We start from the raw sequence: 19,940 nt of genomic DNA on the forward strand, positions 1-19,940 counted from the left end.
AAATCAAGAAAACGGTTTTATAATAGGAAATGTTAATAACTTCTGAAAAAATTTGTTTTATTAAAATTGTGAGAGCTGTTTTTTAACATTTTAATTTTATTTTAAATGATTTTGAAATTTTGTAATATGGAATTCAACTGTCCTTAAAAGTTTTGAAATTTAGCTGGGTTCTTTCTCATTCATATGTTGTTCATTATTCGACTTATATATTAGTGCAGCTTTCCAAACTGACAAAAACAAGCTGGAATTAAATTATAATTTATGAAGAATTTTTAAAAACTAATGCTTTTATTCGAAAAATTAAAAAAAAACTTTTATTTTTCAACCACTGTTTTCTTGTTTTTCGTATAAAGTAATTAAAATTTTGAATACAAAAATCAGAGAATGTTGAAATACGGGACAATCACGGGACACATTACAAAATACGGGACACTGATACGTCCCGGGTTTCCTGAATAAAAACCAGGGACAATAGGGTGGGTCAAAAAAATCGAAAATTTTTTTTTTGATTTGGTACTCCGAAAAATCGATTACTAGACCCCTCTAGAATATACACACCAAATATGAGCTCTTTATATTAATGGGAAGGTCCTCCGCTTTGCAATTTTCCATTTTTACATCAAGCTTCTACTAAAAAAAAATAATTTTTTTATTTATTGACTTTTTAGCAAATTTCTTTTCAGATTCTTGTAGGAAATTGAACGCTCTACAAAAAAGGCCTTATACACTTTTTTTGTTTATCTAACAGTTGAATAGATATTTAAGGTCCAAAAATCAAAAAAAACTTTAAAAATTCGTTTTTTGTTCTTAATTTTGTAACAAATTGAAAAATTATAAAAATCAAACGCGCAAGACATATTCTTGTTGGAAATTGATTGCTCCACAAAAAAGGTCTTAATAACTTTTTTCATTAATCTAACCATTCTAAAGATATTCGAGGTCAAAGTTAAAAAAAAAGTTATGAAAACATTTTATATTTTTAAAAATTTTCCAGTTCACTGAAAATTCATTATTTTCAATTTAGCAACACGGATTCTTGTAGGGGTTTAAACGTTCTACAAACAATTCCTTGGCATCAAATTGATTGCTTTAACCGTTTAGAAGATATTCGTATCCAAATCGCAATCCATACGGGTCATAAGAAAACTATTGAAATCAGTGGGCATTGGTTTGGATACGAATATCTTCTAAACCGTTAAAGCAAGGAATTTCTTGTAGAACGTTTAAGCCCCTACAAGAATATATCTTGCTAATTTGAAAATAATGAAGTTTCAGTGAACTGGAAATTTTTTAAAAATATAAAATGTTTTTATATTTTTTTTTAACTTTGACCTCGAATATCTTTAGAATGGTTAGATTAATGAAAAAAGTTATTAAGACCTTTTTTATGGAGCAATCAATTTCCAACAAGAATATGTCTTGCGCGTTTGATTTTTATAATTTTTCAATTTGTTACAAAATTAAGAACAAAAAACGAATTTTTAAAGATTTTTTTGATTTTTGGACCTCAAATATCTATTCAACTGTTAGATAAACGAAAAAAGTGTATAAGGCCTTTTTTGTAGAGCGTTCAATTTCCTACAAGAATCTGAAAAGAAATTTGCTAAAAAGTCAATTAATAAAAAAATTATTTTTTTTTAGTAGAAGCTTGATGTAAAAATGGAAAATTGCAAAGCGGAGGACCTTTCCATTAATATAAAGAGCTCATATTTGGTGTGTATATTCTAGAGGGGTCTAGCAATCGATTTTTCGGAGTACCAAATCAAAAAAAAAATTTTCGATTTTTTTGACCCACCCTAAGGGACAAGCTATAGAAATACGGGACAGTCCCGGGTAAACCGGGACGGATGGTCACCGTACCTATAGAGCAAGTAAAAATTGTTTACCGAGAGTGGAAAACTATGATTTTTTGGTATTTATTTAGAATTCGAACGATTGCAATTGGTTTTATATGTCTATCTCAAAATTTAAGCGTTTTAGACGATTTTTCATTTTTCAGATTTCCCTAAAAAAATTGAAAGAGTGAACAAACGTACTTTTTTGGTGGACAAGCATGGGCAGACGAATTAGACAAGTTTGATTCAAACATTTTGAGGGCGTAGTTTTGGATTCACTGTGAAGCGTGTTGAGTACTCTTCATTGCAATCCTTGTTAACATACCGTTCTGCAACGTAAATAGAGTTTGAACCCAAAATCCCGAAAAAAAATTCCGAAATCGGAATCCCGAAAAATTCTATGAAATGAAAAATTTGCGCAAATTTTTCATTTTATAGAATTTTTCGGGATTCCGATTTCGGAATTTTTTTTCGGGATTTCGGGTTTTTGCCCTCATATTGGTGTGTATTCACTTATTGCTCTTTTATCTCTCTATTTCTCTGAAGAAACGATACGCTAGCAAAGAAAAACGGATAAAAAAAAATGTCTCGAAACGGAAGATCGTTCCAAAATAAATTTTCTAATGGGGATTTCATAAAATGTTAACTGTTCTTACTTAATATTGGGTGTTTTCATAAACGTCGGAAATCTGCGTCGGTCCAATCGTCTTTCTGCTTTGCTGCATTAATGAACACACCAATTCTGCAGAATAATTGTAGGCCTGCGTTTGTACAATTTTCAGCAGTCACTGAGTGTTCATAAACGTCAGAAAAAAAATATAAAAAAATTACCATAGAATGAGTTTTGTTTAAGCGAAAAAAATTTCTTTTTCAGTTCCCGAAAATATTGTTTTTAATAACACGAAAAATTTGTAAACCGTGTTACATTAGGGTGGCTAAAAAAAATACTTTCTTCTAAAAAAAAAATAATAAAAACACCGAGTAGTTCACATTTAAAACAAATTATCTATGGAAAAAATATTTTTAATTAGGGTGTTCAAGAAAGTTTTTTTATGTGTTTGAAAAAAAAAAAATGATTTTTAGTGCACAGAAAATTTGTTAAGTGCGTTTTTGCACAGTAATTTTGCATAGTAATATTAAATTCATGCCAAATTAATTAAATTGAATTTGGTTGAATTCCAAGCGTAAATGTTAAATACCTATACCATTTTCTGAGCCCCCTAATTCGAAAATACCTACCCCAATTTTACATTATATTTCATAAACCATGTTTAACAAACTTTCTCTGCAGTGAAAAATAATTTTTTTTGTAATTAATTAAAAAAAAAAATTTTTGAACCACCCTAATGGAAAAATTTTTTTTTCTTCCATAATTTGGTCAAAACAATATCCACGTTGATTTTTTTTTGATGATTCAAGCATTTGTAGAAGATAACATTTTTTAGAGCCACCCTAATAAGAAAAAAATTAATATAAACTCCTTTTCTCAAAAAACACGATTTCGAAATTTTCTGTGTCATTAAAATTTAAATTTTTCGAAAAATGAAAAAAGAAACATTTTTTGCACCACCCTAATTAATATGTTTGCTTTTCATTTTTTTTAACAATATTTATATTTATTAACAAAAAAAATCGAATCAAGAGTCAAATAAATTTCTTTTTGAGTTCTGCAGCAATAAAATTTTGGCTGCGCAATCTGCCCGATGTTGACGACATGCTGACGTTTATGAACAGCAGAACTGCAGTTGGACTAAGTTAGTCCGATCGCAGATCTGACTTTATGAACACGACTAACGCAGGCCTAAGTTAGGCAGACGTTTATGAAAACACCCATTGTTTTGTTTACTTATGTTTTGTTATTCAATCTTTTTTGTTAAATAATTTTTTTTTGTTATTCTTTAATAAAAGTTTCAAAATTGGAGCATTGACAAACTTTGGCAAATTTAATTACGGGATTTTGGGTTTTCGGGATTCTGGGTTTTCGGGATTTTGGGTTTTACGGGAATCTGGGTTTTCTGGATTTTGGGCTTTCTGGATTTTGGATTCTGGGATTCTGTCCGTCACCCGTTTGAACCAAAGCACACTCTTCTAAAGAGAGATTCCGAATCCGTAGTCAAAATTTTACTAGCACGTCATGTTTTTGGAATATTTGAATATTATCGTCTTTTGAACAGTTTAGAGTATGGTGTTATTAGCACTCAGTTTCAAGACTTATTACATCATTCGAAAATTATGTATTTTTATTTTTTTAAGAAAATCAGCTCTCGTTTAAGTATTTACCTACTAAAATTTTAATGAAATTGAACAATTTGTTTAATATCACTTTCAGTTGCAAATGTTTTGTCCGATACTGTATGTGTTTAAAATACCAGCTCTAAAAAAATAGAACTCAAACGAATTAGTAGCTCGTGGATTTAAAAGAGTGGTAGATCTTAAAACTGTTGGTATAGGCAAATACAAAAACCTCAGTATAACACAAAATCAGGAGAATTTCTGGGGTCAACCCGGCAAACCCCCTACATTCTTGTGAAGCAGATACGTGAATGAATTCATAATTCTGATCCCTCTCGATATTGAGATCATAAACATGCAAAAAAAATTTGTAATAAAATGATGGTTTTACTGAAAATTAATAAAATAAAAGCTGCGATTTTTATACAGGGTGTCCCAAAAGTAATGTATCAAACGAAATATGCTGGTAGGCCAATTTAAGTGCTCCCAGAATTCGGTAACTTATTTATCTCAAATCCTTGTCGATTTCAATTAAATGCAGTTCCTATGAAATTTCGAAAAATTCTTATTTTTCAACAGTAATTTATTAATTTTTTTTTTAACTTTGATGATACCTCAAGGTCAAACAAATGAATCAGCACTAAATCGATTTACCTTAATTTTTCAATGATCTTCAAAAATAGTTTTACAGATTTTCAAAGATTTTAAAGTGAAAATAGATAAACAAAAAAAAATTTGTTTAGAAATTCGCCACGCTTCCATTAATGAATATAAAAATAATTATAACATTCCAATTGAATATTGTGTGTTTATTATAATGTTATAATGCAGATGTTTTTTTTTTTCAACTTGCAAACAACAGTTCTTCATTTACCACTTAAATTTGAAATTCAAACATTTGAGCATTCCAAAATGCAATCATCGCCACCTGGGGTCTTTATCTAATTGACTGTTTGATTTAAATGCAAATGCTCCCTTAAACTCTGACTCATTTGATACACAAAATCGAACTAAATATGGATAAAGTTTAAAAATAAAACCACTTCCGTTTAAGATGATGTTTTGTGGTGTGTAAAACAGCAGCAAGAGTGGGAGTTGTCCGATATAGAAAAGACGACACATTATTTCAATTCATAAATTATTCTCCTTACCGATTTTCATGATGTCACCGGTGTCTGCTTTTAAAATCTTACTTAATCCGTCAGATACAATTATTAGATTTTTGTTTGTGTGTGTGTTTATTCAATCAACCTTAGCTGGCTGGCGCACGCTTGACAGGTTAATGCCAATCAATTGGAAAACAAATGTGAGCGAGAAAGAGCAAATTTATAAAATTACACTTTAACACAATGACACACTATGTCGTCGTCGATAACATCAATATTTAAATCGAAACAATCGAACTCTATTCTGTAGAAATACTTCAACTCAACTGATCGTCTCAGAATCAAAAAGCTTACTAGGTAGGTATTTCCCGGGAATAAGAAAACAAAAATTACATACAATTCAGTAGTATTTCTAGCATTTTCTGAGAAGATATTAAAAAAAAGTGTAGTTACTCTACTTATGATGCCCCAGTCATAGAAGAGAAAAAAATACACTACTGGAGTCTATTATTCTGTTTTAACATATACAGACTTTTTTAAAACAGTTCAATTAGTGAGTAATAGTGGCCGACAGTAGCATCTTACAGATTCAAAAAAAAACCTATAAAAGTATCTGTAAACAATAAATAGTAGGTATGGAATTCTCGTCCACCTCGAGCTCTGGAATAACTCTAAAATAGGAATGGATTGTTATTATTATTTATTTTACGCTTTGTGGTGTATACTATAAATTATTATGCTAGCCTGTTCGAGAAGGAGAGGTGAACAAAAGTTTGAGGTTAAAATAGCAGATGAGAGGTTAAAAATGTTTACAAGTTTTGTGTTTGTTTATATTTTTTTTAATTTTTCACGGTGTTTATCACATAAGTACAGTGGGATTTAGTTATGACCTACAATAAGTTTAAAAGAAGCTGTAATTAAGTTATAATTTTCAGGACAATTCCTTCACTGTTTTCTAAAAAGCTTACTTGATTCAAAAATAGGAGAATATGACTATAATGCCATTTTTATATTTTAAAACATCTAATTCTTTCATGGACAAATAAGAAATAAACTAAAATAATACTACAAAACTAATGAAAGATGCACATCGCCATTAAAACCTTGACGATTTGTTTATATTAGAATAATTGTTAGGGAAGGACTGATTAAAAAGAAAAAAATTGTATGTTTTTTTTATTTTGTTATTAAATCAAGCGACTAACGACATCTACGAGAAAGTAGGTACAATATTTAAGCGCTTTTATTTGCATAGAAGCTTTAAATAATTAGCGAATTTCTGTGTCAGCATTTTGATTTGTTGGAAACAAAACATAGGGTAGTAGTAGGAGTCGATCAAAATCATGCCTGTATTAATTAATTCATGGAAAGCTTAAAATTGGAAAACCAAATTAAATAAAATACAAATGGGAAACTAAAATTATTATGAAAATATAGCCACAAAACTAATTGAAAATGTGTGTTTAAAAAATCTATTTATTAAAATTGACATAGCAAAAGCTATGTACAATTTTTTTTCACTTTTGTAAAAATGTATTAAATTTAACTGGGATAAAATTTAGTCAAACATTTTACACGATTGACACACGGCCTTATCGATCAAGTTTCTTAAATGTTTTAAACTATTTATTTTAGATTAAATTAAATATACAAAGAAGTAATCCTTTTCTTAAATCATGGGTAAAATACTAACATATAAATCATGTATCAGTTTTGTAAAACAAAAAAAAAAAAAAAAAAAACAATTAATAACTAAGATAAAATGACGAATATTTCACATTTTACAATTACCAAATCAGCTAGTGTTTTTATAAATTATAACAAAAAAAAAATTAAATAACATTAATAAAGCTGGTACCTATGCTATTTTGTAGGTTTTATTTTATAACTTAATCCAAAATTTTAAAATAATCAATATCCCGTTTTTGAAAAACTGATTTTTCAAAAAAAAGCAAATTTCAAAAATGAAAATATTAATTTTTTGAAAATTTTATTTTTAAAGGTATTTAAATTATACCAAAGCTTTTGTACAACTGATTAAAATTTAACTAGTAGTCGTTTGGAAAAAAAAATCACACAAAAATTATTTATGAGGTTCCTATGGTTGATGATTTTCTAGAAAAAAATTATAAAAAGATAACCTTATCCAACAAATAACACTTTTTTTATCAAAATTTTAAGAGCAGATTTTGAGAAAATTGAAATACTTCGTTATATAAAGTGTTGTCTTCTTTAATTATTGGGATTAGCATTAAGTATTAAAGTAGGAAAAAAGATACAAAGCACTTACGCAAGGAGTAAATCTTATCAAAATTTATTTATAAAGTCAGGAAACTTACCTGCAAGAAAAGGAAACAAGAAATCAATTAATTAATAATTTAATTAAATTATATAAAATAAATTATTTCAAAAATATTATACATCTTTTTTTTTGTAGGTATATAAGTTTTGTTTGCTTTTAGCAACAAAATTGATTGTTACTCTTGACATATTACATAGTCAATTACATACTAATTTACACAGTTATATTAAAATATTCTTCTATAGAAAAAATATATAACAAAAAAAAAAAACAAATAAATTAAAAAAATTGTTTTTAAATAAATTGCTATTTATACCTTATTTCAACTTTAATTTAAAAAATATGAAAATTGGGTTTTGTCTATTTACTGCACTCAGAGTTGAAGGTCTACCCACAAGATGACTTTTCGGACAGAGGGTGAAAAAAAGTATAGCGGTTATCACAAATTCTACTTTCTTTCATAATTAGTATATTTTATCATACGTTTTTGGCATATTTTTTCTTTTTGTGTGCCATTATATTTCTTTGTTTTTTCAATCTGTGATGATCATATCCCATACCTACAAAATTTTACATTTAATTTACCAAATGGTTATGATGATAGTACATTTATAGAGACTAACTAATTTTAGATCGTTGTATGAATACACTTAATAATAAATAAAAGTACGCATACACCACAGTGACCCACTGTGTAGCAGTTTAATTTATTCGTTTTGCAAAAGTATACAAAAAGAAAAGAAAATCATAAGCCCTCAACACTTTTTTTTGTTTTTTACTTAAATATTAGAGTAAGAACCAAACAATTTTTTTTAAATGTTATACATACTTTTATGCATCTTGGTTTCAATAATTTTCTCACAAGTGATAAGAAAATAAATACAAATTGTTGCACTATATCAAGCTTTTCAAACAAAAAATGGGTTTATCTAATTTTTCTCGAAATTGTGTGTTGTTACATATTAGTTTTTTTATTTAATTTTTCTATCTAGTAATCAAAAATTAAAAACCATTTGTATGCAAAAATATCTGTCAGTTTTCAAAAAAAAGAAAATTAACAAAAATTACTTAGACAAAAAGCCACCCTTTTTACTATTTATGTATGTACTTGTACGTGTTTGGGTGGGTTAAATGACAAATGTTTTTCTTAATATCAAAAGTAATAAAGTTTAAAGTAAGATCAGTTATACATTCTTTTAGGTTGGTCACTGTGGTGTATGAGTAACATTTTTTTTGAACTAAAACTTGAAGATAACATTTTAGTTTTTTTCGTAAGTTATTTAATGACGTTAATTGGTTCATTGTTTTTAAAGAATGTTCCAAAAAAACAGATCGTTAGAAAAAAAAATTCATATTTAGCAAGACATCTACTACGAAATTAGTTATGTAGATTACAAAAAATGTATTGGGAGAGATGGTGATTTTGTAGAATAATAAAAATAAATGTCTGAATTTTCCAAAGGAGTTAAGGTTATTCGAAACTTTTTAATTGAATTATATTCAATAATTCCGCTTCAAACAAAAGTAAAGTTTATTATTTGTTTTTCGTTATGAAAAACAAAATACATCGTTAGGTTTAATTTTGAATGAAACAGCACGTGAAAACGGAAAACAAACACCGAAATTGAATTTAACGTGGAAAAAAATTAAATCAACTCTTTTCTTCAAGGATACAATCAAATTTTTAAATTATTTTAGGAGTCTGTACTATGGCCAAAGAATATTTTCCTTGAAAACTGATTTTCAAAACAACGCTTTGTAAAGATTTAAAAAGGTGATAAAAAGTTCTGATAAAAACCGTTCCTAAAAATGCTCAAACAATTTACCTTATATAAAAGAATACGGCCCGAAGTATTGCATTTTCTAACGGTAATATTTCAAAAACGGGAGCTGATTAATTTTTTTTGACTTCGGATTCGAGTTCAGCACACCGAAAACCTTCAGAAAAGTATATTTTTGTTTCGGCAACAAAAAAAAGTTTAATTTTGTTAACCAGTGCTATTTATATTTAAAGTCAATTACACTGGTTAACAAAATTAAACTTTTATTTTGTTGCCGGAACAAAAAAATACTTTTCTGAAGGTTTTCGGTGTGATGAACTCGAATCCGTAGTCATAAAAAATTAATCAGATCCTGTTTTTGAAATATTACCGTTAGAAAATGCAATACTTCGGGCCGTATTCTTTTATATAAGGTAAATTGTTTGACCATATTTAGTAACGGTTTTTATAATAACTATTTTCCCCCTTTTTAAATCTGTTTAAATCTTTCCGATATCTTTTTTACTTCTCGAGATATCCTTAGTTGTTTGCATATTTCATAAATTTTATAACGTCATTATCTCCTTTATGATATATGAAGCCAAAGCCATTTACTTCATTTTAAGATATCTCGGGCAATAACAAAGATATCGAAAAGATTTGAAAAGTTCTTGAAAGACGGAAAATAGTTTTTATAGAAACCGTTACTAAATTCCTTCTAACAATTTTCCTGATCAATTTTTTCTGACTTCGGATTCGAATTCAGCAAACCAAAAACCTTCAGAAAATTATATTTTTGTTTCGGCAACAGAAACTTGTTAACCAGTGTTATTTTATTAAGTGAGATATAGTCTCCTTGTGGTAAAATTTTGTTTGTATCAACTTATTCGTAAGTATGTAATGGATTTTGCATAATTTTTTAGAAAATTTTAAATATTTCGTGTAAGGACTTCTTAAAAAACACACACACAATACTCACATCCAGGTTGTATTCCTTTGCTTAATATTGTCCTATATGGTTGTCTGGAACCAGGATCCATTTTTCCATACATTGTACGATCCATTTTATTTTTGTTTGTTTTTTGTCTTATATTAACAATATTTTATTTATTTTCTTTTAAGTAGCACCATAAAATATATTTTTTTTCTATTTAATATTTTTTTTTAATAAAACAACAAAAAAAACTTTTTTTTTTTAATTTATCGTGACATCAACACAAAAAGCAAATATATATCAACAAACAATGTGTTCGCTATAATATTATTACTCACTTAAGCACTCATAAAAAAAAAAGTTTATATTCACACTCTTGACTGATGTTATTATTATTCTCTCGTTCTTATTTGTATGTGTTTTTATTTGAAGACTTTTTTTGAAAAACCTATATTTATAGCATTTTTTGTTTGTCATTTATTTCAAGATGCATTATGTTTTTTTAAAAGAATGCATTTTTCTTGTTCAGTTTTTTTTTTTTGTTTTTTCTATTTATTTTGGAGAATGAATAATAGGTCAATTTAAGGAAAACAAAAATCATCATTCACATTCTAACATAATCTAGCTACGTCATAATCGAAATCTCATTATGAATTCCAAAAACTATTTTGTCAACTAAGCTATGCGCGATAGAGTATATTATTTGGGCGCCACTTATGGCTGATGATAAATTAACAAGTTGATAATGGACTTGAACGTCACCGGCCTAAATTTTACGCTGACTGGGTAAACCCCTATAAATATGCACGGATTTGATTAAGTAATAGTGTTATTATTTTTATTTTCGAGGTTTAGTTTTTTTTTCAAAGATTTATATTTTTAGCCTCCGTGATTTTTACAATATGTTTAAAAGAATACGTTGAAATATTCACTAAAAAATATAAAATCTTGGTCAGAAAAGATAGCTTCATGCAAAAATTTTAAAAAGATAAGGTTTGAGAGAAGTTGCAGTGATAACATTGTTTACAAAACACTTAATTTTTTTTTGTTTATTTTCTATTTACAGTCGTGTTTTAATTTAAATTAATTTTCCCGCCTTTTTTTGTTTTATTTTATATTTATTCACAAACAAGAGTAACAAGCAATATGATGTTCCTATTTTGAATTATTGTTTTCCATATAACAATTTTAACATCTAAACAACAACAACAAAAATTGAGGTAGATAAATAAATTTTGAAATAAAAAAAGTTGGGAATAATTCCAAATCTATTCACGACGTGTGACTAATGTGACGGTTTTAGATTTAAATAAAATTACTACTTGTGGGAGGATAGAATGAATGAATGATTTTTGTTTTTTTTTTTTGCTTTTTGAGCAGGAAGTGCAGCAGCAGGTGAAAACGACAGGGAAAGAGATGCAATTTGAAGTAAAGTAATCTTTTTTGACAGATGATTAAAGGTGTGACAGATGATGATAGATGAAAGATGTATAGGAAAAATAAAATTAAGATGCTTTGCATATGGAATTTATGGTAAGAGATTTATGAACATTAAAAATGAAAGCAAATTTGTTTTGTGTGCAATGTAATTTATTCAATTCGAAATTAAATACAAAATAATACTTAATATGAAAAGCATGTACATGATTAAATTATGCCAAGGAGAATTCTTGCAGTAGATAGTAAGAGAAACAGTAAAAAAAAATAGATAAAAAAATACTCATACACCACAGTGACCAGTTACGATAATAGTTTATAAAAAAGGCTATATTTTTTAAAATTCTCTTTTAATTTTTATAATTTGGATATTAAATGAAATTAGATAACTTGGTTCGTCTCCTTGACATATGTTTTGCCATGCACACAGGATGCTTCACTTAAACTTTTTTGATTAATTCTGTTTGATTTGAATTTTCAATGTTATGAAAATAATAATTGGACAAAAAAAAAAAACACTTTTTATGTGTTTTAATCGTTTTTTTTTTTAAAAAGGGAAACAAAAACGAAAATCCATTATTATTTTTAAAATCTTCTCAATCAAATTTACACGTTTAAGAGTTAATAAAAATCATTCAATCAATGAAAAATTTAAACTTTTCTTAAGCCTGCGCTTCCTTATTCTTGTTCTTCTTTAATGTGACTTGGTTTAATAGCTTCGTCAGCGATATAATATATATTTTTTTTAATATAATTTTTTTTAAATACGTTCAAAAGGTTACTCATACGCTATAGTATGTAACGATAGTAACGCACGAACTTGCTCTTAGAGTTCAAGTTGCTTGAATTTTTAAGACTTTTTATATAGAAATTTGGTAAATGTAGGTACCTACTATATGGGTACAGAAAAAAAAATTAAATTGGTTTTTTTTTTAAATAACATAAAATCTGAAATCAAATTGCCCCCCAAAACAAGTAGTTTTGATTGATATATTAAAATGCATTTTTAGAAAAAATATTTTCAAAATCGTTAGAGCGGTTTTTTAAAAAACTAATTTTTTAGAAATAATTTTTTGGAATAAAATTTTTTTAAATAAAATTGATATGCCATTTTGTAGAAATCACTAATCAACATCTAAACACAAAATTAAAAAAAAATTTAATGTCCCGTTTTCAAAAATTTGATTTTTCAAAAAAAAAATTTTTAAATTTTTTTAAAAATCCAAAAATTATTTTTTTTTCAAAATTTTTTTATCGCTTATATTTAAATTATACAAATGCTTCTTCACAAAAAGTTTCGGAGATAATCGGATTTGAAAGAAACGGTTCTATGGCAGGTACCGTTTAATAATAATGATTTTCAAACAATTTTTTTTCATTAGAAGATAGACCTTGTCTTAAAACTAACATTTGAATTTTTTAAACAAAATCGTTGGAGCCCAATTTTGAGCAATTTCAAATTAACTAAAATCGATATATGACAAATACCGTTATTTTTTGTACAAAAAAATTAATTCCAAAAACCCCTCTGGAGAGGGGAAGGGTATAGCCCGACTCAGGACAACACGACTTTGTACACCCCAACTCACGACAGCCTGATTCAACCCATAGCCCGACTCAAGATAACCCGACTCATCGCAACTCGACTCAGATCGAGTTCTTACCTGAGTCGAGTTGCGATGAGTCGGGCTATCTTGAGTCGGGCTATGGGTTGAATCGGGCTGTCGTGAGTTGGGGTGTACAAAGTCGTGTTGTCCTGAGTCGGGCTCTGCTTCTACTCTGGAGAGTCGGCAAATAACGCTACATACCAAGTTTGACATTAATCGGTCCATCCGTTTAGGCTGTAGCTCCTTATACAGACAGACAGACTGACAGACAGACAGACGCACTTCCGGGACCCACTTTTTTGGCATTCTCTACCATCGTAATGTCATGGAAAAATGTTATCTCAACTTTTTTTTTTTGTACGAATGCATTACTTGATATAGGGTAGGATGGTATAAGAGTGCGCGGTTGGTAAGAGTGCGCAAGGCCATTTTCTACGGTTTGAAAGGGAATATAAGACTGAATGCACTTATTTTGGAAAGATCTAAATGAGTTTGATCTGCTGTCAAAATTTCATGCAAATGTGTTTGTAAACAGAGGTGCTAGTTAAGTTTAAGTTTTTTAGCACTTTTTTTTCCAATATTTCTTGCCAAACAAATTAAATTTTCCGCTTAACAACAAAAAATAACAATAAACAAAGTATGGGACATTAAAAAGTCGACAAAAAGAAACATTTGAGGAACACGTAAGATTGGTCATAAAGTACATTGTGAAATACATATATATTCTTCGATTACATGTCTGAACGTGTAAGAGTGCGCACCATGATGATGTATAAGAGTGCGCGGGCTATTAGAGCAGTAAATGCTATCCAAGGTTTCAAAATAACTGGCATTTGTCCATATAGCAGCAAACAGCAGCTAGAAAAAGCAATTCCAACCAAAAAGAAACCAAATACAAGATTTGCAAAAAACAAGCGAATGAAAGTAACTAGGAAATATTGAAATTTTCTCGGAACCATTAATCGAAGACTAAATTGATTGTTCCTCATGCAAGGAGTGATGGGTTGAACAATACTCTGTTTATTTACAGATAGGCAATTTTATTTGCGACTTTTGTGCGAACTTACACCTGTGCGCAGCTGCGCACTCTTACAAACTAAGCCGCGCACTCTTACACAATAGGCTGTATAAGAGTGCGCAAATTTCCTAATGTGGTATTTTGTTTATAACTTTTAAATTAATACATTTTTGTTACCAGTTTTAAGTTTTTTTCGTTGCTTTGATTATAAACTAAAAACTATATATAAAAAAAGTAGTTAAATTCTTTTTGTTATTGTTTTATTTGGTATTTTGTCTAAAATGCGCACTCTTATACCACCTTACCCTATATGTAGTACCTATATCGCAAGTAAAAATGCACAAACATACTCTTTAAAAAAGCATAAACATACCGTTTTTAATTTAATGCGACAGGATCGCATTTACTTGCTCTTATGGTAAAAAATAGTTAGAAAAATGAAGGTTTTTATGTAAAAATAAAACTAAAAAAATAATAAATATTTTTTTAATTGGATTTGATTAAACTAAGTAATTTAAATTCTCGTATAATAACGAATATAGTTTTTTATAAAAATTAATTTTCCAACATTTTCAATTTTCAAAAAATTGATTATTTTTTTTTTTTTTTTAACTAAGAAAAAATCCAAAATTCATTTGTTAAGCTTTTTTAGTTTTAAAAGTTTCATTGAAATCGGTAAAGTCGTATACGAGAAAGTCAGAAATGAAGAAAACGGTTCTATGCCATGTACCGTTAATAAGGGTTCAATTTATTTTAATTTCAAAGGTACGGTGGTTATTGCCACAATACACAAACAAATTTTAATCAAGATCATTAGAGCCTTTTTTTATACCGTTAAACTTTGTCTTAAAAATAAAATTCGAATTTCTATCCTAGGAAATCTCACATAATTCATAACAACCAAATTTAAAAAAAATCGTAACGGACACCTACAAATGCATTTAATATTAAATTAAAAAAAAAGATTTTCAATAAATGAAGTACAGTAGTTGTTTTAGAGCCAGCTTGTTCACACTCGATTATCTTTTTATCAAGAATTATTCCAAGGAAAATCCTTGATTAAAAGATGATCGAGTTCGAAAAACTGGTCCTTAGTCTTTTTAAGATAGAAAGTTTTTTCTATTTTTTTCTGACAAATTTTTTAAATGAACGCTTTGAAGAATCCAAGCAATATGCAAATACGGGCGTCTATCACGAATTTTATCAAGTGATGTCAAATTTTTGTCGCTGATTCTAACTCTTAAGTTTCAATCATAAAAACTCTAGTTCCTCTTGTTACCCTAAAAATATGCTTGACTTTTTTTCTTTACCTTTTTACTTTGAACAGAGTAAAATTAAATTATTAGATAAGACTCAAGTTGCTCACAAAGGTTTGACAAAAGGAAAATTTAATCGCATAATTAAACTTTCAATTTAAATTGTGACCTATTAAAAAAAATGATTCGTTCACAAAAAAAAAAGTAATTAATTTGTAGCTAGCTATTCACATCACACATGTCTATTTGTTAATTAAAAAGAGACATAACTAAAAACACATTGCACATTAAATGTCAAATATAAATCAATCTACAAAAATAGAAAAAAAAAAACATATTACAGCCTGAAGTGGTTCTTCATAATTTTTAAAAATTCAGCTTGAATTGATGTTCAAATGACGACATCGTTTTGTCAGGGTCGCAAATGCTCTAAACCATTACACAACAAAATACCGATGATGCACATTAACTCTAGTGTCAAATGCAATTTAAATCAATCAACAAATTTAATGCCAATGTATTGGTAAAATGTCTTCAACTTAAAATTTTCAATAAAAAAAGTATAATAATTTTTCTTCAAGCTCTTTAAAAAAAGCAATTTTTTTTACACACTTTAAACGCATTAAGCACGCACGCAAACTCATTTTACATAGATGTTGCAAAACCTCACACGCAACTTCACACCCTTTTCCATCATCAATCAGTTGATGTATCTAATTTGCTTTATTGATTAATTGGTTGCCTTCCGTTTGGTTGTATACATAAGTATCTCTTTATAAATAATAATTTTTCACTCATAGATCTGCGGTGGCGACGCAACGCAACGGTCAGTCATAATTATTACGTAAGCTGCCTTAAAAACCATGATACGAGTATGTATGGTTAGTGATTTGATTTGGATTTGGAAATTGATGGATAAAATGTGAAAGAAAAAAAAAAATGTCCCGACATCAGGGCCGTAAGTCCTGAAGGCGAGGAAGGGGGATTAGTGAGTTCCATTTTTATAACCTTGTTTCATTTTTGTAACCTTGTTAAAGTACCCAAAAACTAAACTCTTAAAGTATAAACTAGACCTTGATAGTATGCTGGATATATTATCCAATATCCAGATAAATATTGGTTACTAAATACTGGATACTGGATAATTGATACTGGAAATTGGTTACTAAATACTAAATACTGGATATTGGATACTGGAAAAAAGTTTCTGAAAATAGATACTAGTTACTAAATACTGGATAATGGATACTGGGTAGTGAATAATTGATACTGGATAATGGATGATGTTTCCTGGATACTAAATACTGGATAATGAATACTGGATAATGGATTCTACATAATGTAAACTGTTTACTAAATACTGAAAACTGCATAATGGATACTGGATTTTGGATATTGGATACGAGATTCTGGATAATATATACTGGTTACTAAATACTGGATTGTGGGTAATGCATACTGGATACTTAATAAGATATAATGGATACTAAATAATGGATACTGGATAAGAAATTTTAGATAATGGATAGAAGATAACGGATTCTGAATACTGGATAATGAGTCCTGGATTTTGGATAATGGATACTAAATACTGTATAATGAATACTGATGGGTATTTGATAGGGTGTTTTCATAAACGTCGGAAATCTGCGTTGGTACAACCGCCTTTCTGCTTTGCTGCATTAATGAACACACCAACTGCGCAGAATGTTTGCAGGCCTGCGCAAGTACAATTTTCTGCAGTCACTGAGTGTTCATAAACGTCAGAAAAAAATATAAAAATTGACCATAGAAGAAGTTTTGATGCAAAAAAAAATATTTAAATTTTCAGTTCCCGAAATGTTTTTAATAACACAGAAAATTTGTTAACCGTGTACATTAGGGTGGCGCAAAAAAAATACATATTTTCTTCTAAAAAAATAATAAAAACAACGAGCAGTTCGCATTTGAAACAAATTATCCATGGAAAAAAAATTTTTAATTAGGGTGTTCAAAAAAATTTTTTTCACGTCTAAAAAATATTTTGCTTTAGTGCACAGAAAATTCGTTAAGTGCGTTTTTTGTTATAATAAAATGAAATTCATATCAAACTAGTTAAATCGAATTTAGTTGAATTCCAAGCGTAAGTGAGAAATATACCATTTTCCTGAGCCCCCTAAATTCGAAAATATGTACCCAACTTTACATTATATTTCATAAACCATATTTCTCTGCAGTGAAATTTATTATTTTTTTTTTAAATAATTAAAAAAAAATTTGGACCACCCTAATGAAAATTTTGTTTTCATCGATAATTTGGTCAAAATAATATCCACGTAGAATTTTTTGGAATTCCACAAGAAACTGTAGAATATAACATTTTTTAGAGCCACCCTAACACGAAAAAAGTCAATTTAAACTCATTATCTCAAAAAACACGATTTAGAAATTTTCTGTGTCATTAAAATTTAAATTTTTGGAAAAATGAAAAAAGAATCATTTTTTGCACCACCCTTATTAATAATTAATATTTTTTTTTACAAAATTTACATTAATTAACAATAAAATCATCGAATCAAGAGCCAAATAAATTTCTTCGTGAGTTCTGCAGCAATAAAATTTTGGCTGCGCAATCTGCCCGACGTTGACGACATAATGACGTTTATGAACAGCAGTACTGCAGTTGGACTAAGTTAGTCCGATCGCAGATCTGACTTTATGAACACGACTAACGCAGGCCTAAGTTAGGCAGACGTTTATGAAAACACCCATACTGCATAATCGATTCTGGATTCTGCATTATGTAAACTGTATTGGTTACTAAATACTGGATACTGCATACTGGATAATGGATACTAGATTCTGGATAATGAATACTCGTTACTAAAAACGTTACTAAGAACTGGATTGGTTACTAAATACTGGATAATGAATACTTGATTTTGGATAAATAATAGACACAGGATACTAAATAATGGATACTGAATACTGGATAATCGATTGTGTATATGGATACTGGATAATGAGTAAAGGATTTTGGATAATGGCCAGTATCCATTATTACTAAATAATGGGTACTAAATATTGGATAATGGATAATAGATACTAGTTAATGGATAGGGGATACTGAAAAATGGTTTCTGGATAATGAATAATGAACAATGAATAATGGATAATGGATACTGATACACAGTTAAACAAATCAAACCTCAAAAATTTAAACTTTTAAAACATAATAATTCGAAATTATTTTAATCGGTTGATCAATGAAGAGTGCTAAGCCAAGTATGTTTCTCAATTAACTCAAACGACACAAAAAAAAAAAAGAATTAAAAAATTCCCATAGTTTAATAAAATCTTGATATTTGTTACGAACGCATCAAGTAAGAAACCACTACATATTAAAAAAAAAATTGACATGACTGCTCCAGATCTATGATTAGATAACAAGTTCCACATGTTTTTTTTTTTTTTTTATATTTTCAATTGCTACTGTTGCATCAGTTGTGGCAAACATGTGTTCTGGCGGTTTTATTTTTTCTTCACATTTTTGTTGTTGTACAAAGAAATGAGTGCCTTTGACCATCACCGCTAACCGCATCGCACACAATCTGAAGTTCAGCGAAGAATTTTTGCGTTCTATTTTAGTTTCAAAAAAGAAACGTGCAACGTTCGCGACGAAGTCAAATCAAATGATCCATTCAAATGTCAATTGTCGCAGAGAACGCAAACTATAAACAGACCATGTATCGCTTCGCAGGATATTTGGGGTTGAATTCCCAAAGTTGTAAACAGTGGGGTTTCGAATATAGACTCAATTTCACTTCGAAACGATCCGAATGCGACACATATCGACATTTTATTTTTATAAAATGCAAAGCGAATCAATGTTTAACTTATGAGAAAACAGAGGGAGTGACAGATTAGAGATGGCACGTTGTCATGTTATTTATTGAACGAAACCATAAATAATCCATGACATGTAAATGCTAAATTGAATTACTAATTTTTTAATTAGTTAATTATACATTTAATGCGTTGTGGGTTGTGTCGTTGTGGCATCTTTTATTTAAATTTAAAATAAATTTAATAAAAGCCACCAGAATTGAACATTTAAGGGTTTTTCTATATTTATGATAGTCGTTAACTTACCTTGAAAATAGTTATTCAAGCGTAAATGAAATAAATTTGTCATCGGTCCCACAACGGAAAAGAAATCTAATAAATATCCAAATGTCGTGATGAGGGAACACCTACGTGGATTTTTTTTTGTTTTCGTGTAAAATTAATAATTTAGAGGAGATACAAATATTTCATTCTTATTCCGATATCATTTATAATTAGATTAGTTCAACCTTTAAGAATCTTTTAAGGGGTGCGTCGAATTCCAGAGTGAAAACTTGGAAAAATATAATTTTTTGTTTTTATTTTTGTGTGGTTGTGGTTGGTTTGTAAACTAAGGTCATCTAATACC

The 19,940-nt window shown here is 28.6% G+C and overlaps 1 protein-coding gene across 5 annotated transcripts in view; it reads right to left on the bottom strand.

Annotated features, from left to right (window-relative positions):
* Positions 1 to 19,940, bottom strand: part of LOC129905267 (leupaxin) — a 162,554-nt gene that overhangs the window by 123,151 nt on the left and 19,463 nt on the right. For 2 of the 5 annotated variants that reach the window (XM_055980702.1, XM_055980710.1), the window contains exon 1: positions 10,215 to 10,348. The exons of 2 other annotated variants lie outside the window; for them this stretch is intronic. In XM_055980702.1, coding sequence (XP_055836677.1) covers positions 10,215 to 10,299 — 85 coding nt within the window. In that variant the 5' untranslated portion in view covers positions 10,300 to 10,348. Of the gene's footprint in view, positions 1 to 5,218; positions 5,467 to 10,214; positions 10,349 to 19,940 lie in introns of those variants that run through there. One more of the 5 variants, XM_055980708.1, reaches the window with a different exon arrangement.

Source organism: Episyrphus balteatus, chromosome 1 (genome assembly GCF_945859705.1).
Source record: "Episyrphus balteatus chromosome 1, idEpiBalt1.1, whole genome shotgun sequence".
Taxonomy (NCBI): Eukaryota; Metazoa; Arthropoda; class Insecta; order Diptera; family Syrphidae; genus Episyrphus; species Episyrphus balteatus.